Genomic DNA, 9,394 nt, shown 5'->3' on the forward strand with positions numbered 1-9,394 from the left:
AATTGGATGCTGAAACCCTCCTTGGTATATGTATCTCTCATTAACTTAAAGGTAGGGTCCCAGCTGTGTCTCTTCCCCTTGTGTGGCATCAGGGCTAACCGCGTGTTCCCTGCAGAAGGCTATGACCCCAGCACCCTGGAAGCCGTCCAGCTGGAAGATGGCTCCACTGCCTACATTCATCACCCTGTGGCTGTGCCATCGGAGAGCACCATCCTGGCCGTACAGACAGAGGTGGGCTTGGAGGACCTGGCAGCAGAGGATGATGAGGGCTTCAATGCAGACACAGTGGTGGCCCTAGAGCAGTATGCCAGCAAGGTGAGCATGCAGAGCCTGACACAGTCTGTCACTCTCTAGACAACGGGGCCTTGCCTGTGCACTGCCTCTTGGCCCTGCCAGAACTTCGCCTCTTAAGAGGATAAGGGCAGCCCTGTGCTTGGGCACCATGTGGGATATTCCCTTTGCCCCTCCACCCCAGCTCCCCCAACTCACCTGTCACACATCGTTGTCTAGGGCATGCAACACAGCCTGGCCTGGCTGCTGACAGCTGTTTACGCTCACTTTTGTTTACGCTGTCTCTGCAGAGGGAAGGCTGCCATAAGAAACAGTGACATCCTTATGCTGGGGAGTTAGGCATAGCTTCACTTTGGCTGCTGTACTAATCCTCTGCACTAGCTGGGAAAGCCCTGCCAGTGCCTTGTATGAGCTTTCTAGTCCACTGAGGTAATTGTATTTATTTCTTCTCTGTGACTCACTTAGTCATTTGGAAAATTAACCTCAGTGAGCTATGACAAGGGCATGTGCAACAGAACAGCTGGGATTCCTGGATTATGAGGCCCACACAGTAGCTCAGCTGGAAAGGATAAGGGTCCTGGCTCTGCAAATACCAGTTAGTCCAAGTTCTTTCTGCCGGAACCATGGTCCTGCCTGTGGGGAAAAGGGTACAGAGATCTCTGAGCTTTCCAAACCAGGGTGTTCCCTTCCTGGAATGACTGCAGAGCCTCAGGCTGAATGTACCAGGGCTTCCTGCACGTTCCTTCCTTCCAGCAGTTTTACGCGAAGATGGGGGAAGTTTTTTATTTATAACGAAACCAGTGTGGCTGAATGGTGGAGGAAAAAAGGAAGTCCTTATGTCTTTTCAAAATGAAGCACAGGCTAGGTGCAGAGGCTCACACCTGTAATCCCAGCACTTTGGGAGGCTGAGGCAGGTGGATCGCTTGAGTCCAGTCTGGGCAACATGGCGAAACCTCATGTCTACAAAAAGAATACAAAAACAAATTAGCTGGGCATGGTGGTGCCCACCTGTGGTCCCAGCTACTGGGAAGCAGAGGTGGGCGGATCACGAGGCGGTGATTGCAGTGAGCTGAGATTGTCCCACTGCACTCCAGCCTGGGCAACAGAGGGGGACCCTATCAAAAAAAAAAAAAAAAAGCAGCAGCAGCAGCACAAAACTTTACAGCAGGCTACGTTCACTCCCACCCCAGTTCCCTGAGGTATATTTTAGAGACCAAATGTGAGATTCGATGTTGATGTAAAGAGAAGTGGATTTTATTTAACTCATGAGCCCTGAGATCTGTGCTTGCTCTACCGCTACCTAGTCCAAACTTGGGTCAGTCCCTCCTCTCCCAGACCTCAGCTTATTCCTAATATGATGAGATGGGACAAGATGATCTCAGAGGTCATTTTTATCCCCGATGTTCCTTGATTCCCGTGATTACCCCAGGAGCTAGTGAGACATGGAATGAAATCCAAGTGCCTATGTGGGTTAGCCCGCCAAGCAGGTCTGGCCACCTCTGACCCTACCGTTTACCCAGAAGCTGCTTAAGTGTCTATGAAACTCGCAGCTGCTTGAGGCCCTGAGCTGGAGCCTAACTAGGCAGACCTTGCCATGAATTTGGCGTTACCCCTGTGTCCCCTGCTCACCGTGACTTGCAGAGTTCAGTTTCAGGAGCTCCTGGAAAGACCAGAGTGTGATTCTGAAACGTTCCAGAAAGAAAGACTAAGGAACAGTCCCACCAGGACCCTGCCCCGGCAAGCAAAAGAGCAGTAAGGGCTCTTTGCATCCAGGGGCTGGTGTGAGATGGGTGGTTTTAGCAATATCCCCAGAAGAGGAGACAAAAGGGGAGGACTTGTCAGCTGGGTGCTGTCATTAGAGCTGACATTTCTGGTGGGAACTGCAGCACTCCCCTGGGTGCTTCTGGTCGTGGCCACCTCACTCTAGGCCCCATGTCCTATCAGATGAACCTGGGTGAGCTCATCTCCACAGCAAGCCCCCTTGTTTATGTACTTTTTAAGCACTAGTTTCATGCCAGGAGTAAGGGGACCCCTCCCATCAGAAGATGGAGGTCTTGAGAGTTGCAGGCTCCTAGGCGTGTGTGCTAAGAAGGAGGGTTTCTGGCACTTGGCCCAGTGCAAGCATGGCCATTCAGACAACCTCCCTTTCCACCTTACCTAGCTGTCTATGTGATATCCTTTCTTCAATAGCTGTCACAGCCACTATAACCTGTAGGTCTCCCTTTATCCCATCAGAGATGGGTGGTGACTCCCCATGCCCACCCTGTTTCTTCTGTAGCATGCCCCAGCATCTGTTCCTTGTCTGTCTAGGTATGTTCTTCTGCCCCAGAGGCCCCTGACAGGCTTAACCCTGCCTATTGGGTCTTAAGCTGTCAGCAGGGCCCTGTGTCCCACCTTCTTCACTGGAGAGAATACATATAGGGATCTCAAGATTTTTCCCCCAGGTTCTTCATGACAGCCAGATTCCGCATAATGGAAAAGGACAGCAAGTTGGAGACAGAGCATTCCGCTGTGGCTACAAGGGCTGTGGGCGTCTCTACACCACCGCTCATCACTTAAAGGTAAGGTTGCTGGTAGATAGCCATCAGCTCTGCAGTCTTCCCTTCCAGGCTGTAATTCTACCTTTCCACTTTGATTGGAATTGGTCCCTGCCCTCAAGTTGCTGGAGGGAAGAAATGAGGGTACACAGGAATGTCAGGACAGAGCGTTTGACACACATGAATGGTACAGGAGGGAAGAGAATCAGGGTCCTAAAGAAAACCAAAGAACCCAGGTCATACCCTTGCTCCTCTGAATTATGTGATCGCTTGTCCTCACAGGTGCATGAACGAGCTCATACAGGTGACCGTCCATACAGATGTGACTTCCCCAGCTGTGGAAAGGCCTTTGCCACAGGTAACCTGCCTGGTGGGCTGCTTCCAGTTGAGGGTGGAAGGTTCTAGTTCTGTTTGGGATCTCCGTGAAGGGAACCCAACAGCAGGCTGCTTTCCTGGAGAAACTACCGTCAGAGTACTCTGACTTGCAGGGTGCTCTCTCTGGAGGAAACCTTGTTACGGGAGTGAAAGGCAGCATGGTTCAGGCCAGCAGAAGGAGCCTGGAGGGTTGGTGGAGAGACCCAGCTTCTTGTATCAGCTCTGATGCCAACCAGCTGTGGATTATTGGGTGGGCCATTGCATCTCTCTGGGCTTATTTTCCCCTCTGTGAAACTAGGACCTTTAGTCACGAGTTCTCTTAAGTTTCTTTCATGCTTATGTTCTGGTATGGCTCCAACTGCACCTGGAGAGGGAAGCAGGGCAGAGTGGGCTTTTCCAGCCCCTGCCCAGGCAGGGGTGGGATAGAGGCAGACATGGGTTTCTTGAGCCAAAGGAGATGGAGAGCCTGTGCATGAGGTGGATGGTGGAGGATGAGACCCCACTGGGTGCTCATCTCACCCCTCCCTGCCACATGTGGACAGGCTATGGACTGAAGAGCCACGTTCGTACCCACACTGGTGAGAAACCATACAAGTGCCCAGAGGAGCTGTGCAGTAAGGCCTTCAAGACCTCAGGAGACCTGCAGAAGCATGTCCGTACCCACACTGGTATGCTGGGCCCTGCCCACTCCAACCCCATTCCCTGGGCAAAAGGAATTCAGCCTGCCTTTCAGACTTAGACCTGGAGCCCGGTACCATCCCCTGCTTGCTCCGGCATGGCCCTCTTTCCCACAGCCCTCCTCACATCCCACCATTTGCATAGGGGAACGCCCGTTCCGGTGCCCTTTTGAGGGCTGTGGCCGCTCCTTCACCACGTCCAACATCCGCAAGGTACATGTGCGCACCCACACAGGCGAGAGGCCCTACACCTGCCCGGAACCCCACTGTGGCCGCGGCTTCACCAGCGCCACCAACTATAAGAATCATGTGCGCATCCACACAGGTGGGCTAGCTGGCATGCGAGGACCACCCTCGCTCAGGCCCCAACCCCTCTACTGTAGTCTTCCCATCTAAGACACAATCCCAACTCCCAGCCCAGAACCCTTCTGTGCCAGCCATTCCAGGCTGGTCTGGGGGCGGGGTTTCTCCAAAACAACTCCACTTGCAGTGAGCAGTTCCTCCATTTCCAGTTAGATCCAATCTGAAAGGTATTGCCAGTCCTCTCTGGGGTCCCCCAGCTCTCTACCACCCCTCTACACCCACCCTGAACTCTCCAACTCTGACTGAGCTCCTGAAAAGAGGCCAGGGTCAGGAATGGTGGGGAAGAAGCAGAGTGAACTGTCGCCTTCAACTCTTCACCTTATCCGCCGTCCATGACTCCTGTGTATCCTCACCCTCCCCAGTGTTGTGTGCCCTCGTCCAGCTTTCCGTGTTGTCTCTCAGCATGTGTGTCCCCTCTTTCCCATCACAACTGATACTTCAGTCATCCTTGCCTCTTGCCTCTGCTGTTCAGCACTCTCACCCTCCCACCCTCAACCTTATAAGCCCCAGTGCCCCCACCAGCCCCTTCACTAGCCCCAGCCTTGCCCTGTCCCCCATTTCCTTTCCACCTTGTCTCTGGATTCAGTGGTTCAACACTCTTGTCCTCTCTGTGTTCCACTGACCATCTTCCCCAACCCTGTCCATTCAGAGTCTCAGGTCTCAGTCCCTTTCCCTCCCTCTGGCTCTCCCTTCACCAACCCTGTCCCTTACCCCTGTCCCCTTAGTTTCCCCCTTGCCAGCCCCAGTTCCCACCCCCCTCACAGCCCAGTGTCCCCAGGGGAGAAGCCATACGTTTGCACGGTGCCAGGCTGCGGGAAACGCTTCACCGAGTACTCGAGCTTGTATAAGCACCACGTGGTGCACACACACTGCAAGCCCTACACCTGCAGCACCTGTGGCAAGACCTACCGGCAGACCTCCACCTTGGCTATGCACAAGCGCAGCGCCCACGGTGAGCTGGAGGCCACGGAGGAGAGCGAGCAGGCCCTCTATGAGCAGCAGCAGCTTGAGGGTAAGGGGAGTGGGCAGGGAGTGAGAGTGGGGACAAGCCAGGCCTCCCCATGGCATCTGGTAGCAGGTGTCAGCCTTGGCTCTCCTCTCCCAGCCGCCTCTGCAGCCGAGGAGAGCCCGCCACCCAAACGACCCCGGATAGCTTACCTTTCGGAGGTGAAGGAAGAGAGTGATGACATCCCAGCCCAAGTGGCCATGGTGACCGAAGAAGATGGGGCCCCCCAGGTGGCTCTGATCACTCAGGATGGTGCCCAGCAGGTACAGGCCCTGGAGTACAGAGGTGCCACACTAGCTGGCACTCTCCACTCTCTCTGGGGACTCTGGGAGCCTTGAAGTTCTGAGAGCCCCACTGCCACCCAGCTTCCTGTTTCAGTTTTATAGACCTCAGAGGCTGAGGCTGAGGGTACCACATCTTGTAGCGCAACCTCTTCTCCTGTGCTTCCAGCTCAGTCTCTGGGGCTTCTGGAGCACAGTTAGTAGTTTCTCTTTTTACTTGGAGGCTGACAGGTCCTGTTCATCTGAACAGGACATGGGATGTCCTTCTCGAGAGAGGCATGTGCGTATAGCAGCCAGAACATGATATGGGGTCTGAAAGCTGGGGTCTGGTCCTACCAGTGTACTAGCCAGCTGCATAACCTAACCATACTCTTGTTAGAAAGTGCATCTGTGCTTTCTAGAGTTGTTAGGACACAATCAGGTGGCGACCCTGAGCTACATACAACAGGGCCCAGAGGCAAAATGGTGATAAATAGAAGTAGGCAGTGGAATTCTTCTAGTGTGGCCTCTCTTTGCAGCCTTGGACCCATTTCGTTTGCCTGTCACCCACCCCTTCCACCACTGTGACATGAAACTAATAAGCTGACCTTGTCTGGGAGAGCAGGTATATCTTCCTTAGGGACTTTCAGACAACCCTCCACTGACACTGCCAGCTCATCTTCCCCCTCCTGTTGGCAGGTCAGCCTGTCCCCGGAAGACCTCCAGGCCCTGGGGAGTGCCATCAGTATGGTCACCCAGCACAGCAGCACCACTCTCACCATCCCCAGTCATGATGCCGACCTGGCCACATCTGGCACACATACAGTCACCATGGTCAGCGCCGATGGCACCCAGACGCAGCCCGTATGACCAGGGGGTTTGCTTGGGGTTTCTTATTTTGTCATTCCTTTCCATGGGGTGGGCATTAAAGTGCACTCTAAACTAGTCAAGCTTTCTTACCAGGACAAAGATTCCCCACAGTTCCTGGGCCATGAGCAGCTCTCATCTTTAAAAGCAGTTGAGTGGAGGTTAAGAGACACTTTATACATCTCAATTCAACCCTGACTTGTTTTGCAACCTTAGGCAAATCACTTTTCCATGGACTTCTGTCCATTTTCAAGTGAGAGGATTAAAATATCTCTGGAATATTTTACAGCTCTGTCCTGTGATTCAAAATCCCTAAATTAAATTGGGCTCTAAGTTGGGAGGAAACCCAGCCTTACTCAGATCTGAGCCTCAGGCTAATTAATCTGACCCATATGGTTTTATCCATTCTCTTCTGGGTTGTTCCCAGCACCTTAATTGGAGGGATGTTTGTTTGGATCGTGGGGAGGGAGAGTATACTGCGGGTGGAATGGAAGACCTCCTTTTGCCTTTTAGGTCACAATCATTACCTCTGGGGCTGTGGTGGCTGAGGACTCAGGTGTAGCCTCTCTTCGTCATCAACAGGTGGCACTGTTGGCCACAGCCAACGGAACGCACATTGCAGTGCAAGTGAGTAGAGATCTGGGAGGAAAGGGCATCCCACGGCCAGAGAAGGCAACAAGGAATAAAGGGGAATTAGATGAGGATCTTGAAGAGAAGGGTATCTGACTCAAAAAGAGCCCATTTCAGAGGACAGATCCCTTTCCTCCTGCATCCATGCATCTGTCTCAGGCTCGCTCTTGGCTGAGGCAGAATGTTGAAGCCTCTTCTGGCCTTCAGGATAACTCCGATGGCAGTCTACCTGTGGTCCAAGTCCTTCATCTCTTTGTGTCTCTATTTCTTCATCTGGAAATTGAGGAGGCTGAAGTAGATGATCACCACGGTTCTCTTCAGCCAGTCCTTCTTCCGTGAGCAAGCTGGTCTCTCTGACCCTGACTATTCCAGGGCCCCCTGGCCATGCCTAGCCTAATAGGACTCTTCATCCGTGAACTTCATGTTTATTGGAGCCCTACTAAGTGCTCAGTGTGTGGCACTGGATAGATGGGGGAGAGTAAAAAAAAAAAGTAGGCCACATACTACTAACACTGGAATCTAGCAGGGAGGATCTCACTCACTCCTTCCTTCTGCACCCCCTTCCCCACAGCTGGAGGAACAGCAGACCTTAGAGGAGGCCATCAGTGTGGCCACCGCGGCCATGCAGCAAGGGGCCGTGACCCTGGAGACAACAGTGTCGGAGAGTGGCTGCTGAGTCCAAGAGGGCTGGGTCTCACACCATGCTGGAGGAAGTGCCATGCTGCATGGCCACTCTTGCCCCCAAGGGCCCAAGCTGTGGCTGACACATGGAAGGTGGCCACATAGGTCTCTGGGGTGAGAAGACAGCAAGAAAATGGCCTAACTGAAGGAAATGGGGACCCTGCCCAAGATGGGGGCCAGGCAGCTGGAATCAGGGGAGTGCATCATCCCCGGGAGCTGACAACAAACCAAGCTACACCGGGGTGCCCTCCTCTCAAAATCAGCTGGGCGCCCGCTCTCCTAAAGAACACCCTTCTGGCCCTCCGTCTGCTCTCCTTCTCAGGTAGAGATTGGGGCTGCTATGGGAACTGGCCCTCTTAGGGGAGAGCCACAGACAGCTCTTCAGCCCAGTAGCAGCAGAGCAGGCCCTGTCCTGCCCTCCCAGCAATAACCACCTTTCTGGAAGCCAGCTGAGATGCCTGTACTTGGCACCAGGGACTTCCTGACACCACAGTCAATTAATTCCTCAGGGGCCTGTGGCTGGAGAAAAGGTGCCCAGCCCCCGCCACTCCTCAGCTGCCCCCCAACCTCTCTATGGCAGAGAGGTAGGGAGTGGCCCTGTACATAGACTGCTGGGGATTGGGTTTGATTTGTTTTGTTTTTTTTTAAATTCCATTTTGATAATTTTTTTCCTGCTCTGGGTGGTGGTGGTGGCACATGGATGAATGAGTATTTAATAAAAGTTCCAAATTTCCACCTGGGTCCTCCATCCTTTCAGCTCTAGGCCCGGGTGGCAGGGTTGATCAAGTCAGGCTCTCAGCCCTGTCTCCCTGGCACAAACCCCACTCAGCCTTGGTGCCAGAGTGGTGGGGCTGGCCTGCCAGGGACACAGATGGGAAGGAAGCCCAGTATAAGATAAAGCCCTGAGGAGCTGCTGGTGGCTTCTTGCCCACAGCTGAGCAGGTGGGCTCCAGGGTGGCCAAACAGGACCAGGATGACCGCTGCTTCCAGGCTCTGGCTGAATCTCGGGCCTCAGGTGATTAATCTGGAGGAACTCTTTTCCTGCCTTTTCTTGTGGAATTTAGTCAGAGCCCCTCCAACCCAGCCACCCCCAAATCACACAGTCAGCTTCTCCAAGAGGGCAAAGCCCCAGGTTAGAGTGAGGCTGGGGGGCACCTTTGCCAAGGTTACTGAGGTTCAAGGAGCAGAGTCTGATGCCTCTGGAGCTGGTCTTGGCTCTATTACCCAGCTCTGTGGGTGCCCACCTAGGTATCTAGGACTGTGCTATTGGATTTCAAAGCCACAACCATGCCCCAAAAGTGAGTTGGTGAGACCAGATCAGCTTTGGCGGGAGGAAGGGATACAGGGGAAGGCACTTGATGGGAAGAAGCTCTGGATTTGACTCTGCCTAGAAAGGAACATTGCAGGGATTAGAGGTGCCTCTTTTCCTCTCTCTGCTGTGATGGATATGCCCCAACCCCTTCCTGCCTCCTAGGATTGGAACCCCCTCCTCTGATCCAGGCATCCTCTCCTAGGATGCCTAGAAAGCTCCCATTTACTCTTGCCACCAGCTCCTTGGGAAGATAGGGGCAGGGGCATGCTTCCAGGCAGGGGGTATTCCCAGAACCTTAGTTGGAGGGATGTTTATTTGGATTGGGGGGTAAGGGGAAGTGTCTCAGAATTGGCCTGAGCAGATGTTTTCAACATCTGTGACCACCATTCCTGGTG

General features: G+C 53.5%; 1 protein-coding gene across 3 annotated transcripts in view; it reads left to right on the forward strand.

The window, feature by feature from the left end:
• The window catches only part of ZNF76 (zinc finger protein 76), a 37,001-nt gene extending 28,579 nt beyond the window's left edge, over positions 1-8,422 (forward strand). The window contains exons 5-14 of one of the 3 annotated variants that reach the window (XM_025382604.1): positions 116-315; positions 2,736-2,852; positions 3,111-3,186; positions 3,746-3,871; positions 4,026-4,205; positions 5,022-5,255; positions 5,349-5,512; positions 6,209-6,373; positions 6,890-7,003; positions 7,578-8,420. In XM_025382604.1, coding sequence (XP_025238389.1) covers positions 116-315; positions 2,736-2,852; positions 3,111-3,186; positions 3,746-3,871; positions 4,026-4,205; positions 5,022-5,255; positions 5,349-5,512; positions 6,209-6,373; positions 6,890-7,003; positions 7,578-7,682 — 1,481 coding nt within the window. In that variant the 3' untranslated portion in view covers positions 7,683-8,420. Of the gene's footprint in view, positions 1-115; positions 316-2,735; positions 2,853-3,110; positions 3,187-3,745; positions 3,872-4,025; positions 4,206-5,021; positions 5,256-5,348; positions 5,513-6,208; positions 6,374-6,889; positions 7,004-7,577 lie in introns of all 3 variants that reach the window. The other 2 variants (XM_025382603.1, XM_025382605.1) reach the window with 2 other exon arrangements.
• Positions 8,423-9,394: the final 972 nt, after the last annotated feature.

This window comes from Theropithecus gelada, chromosome 4 (genome assembly GCF_003255815.1).
Source record: "Theropithecus gelada isolate Dixy chromosome 4, Tgel_1.0, whole genome shotgun sequence".
Classification (NCBI taxonomy): domain Eukaryota; kingdom Metazoa; phylum Chordata; class Mammalia; order Primates; family Cercopithecidae; genus Theropithecus; species Theropithecus gelada.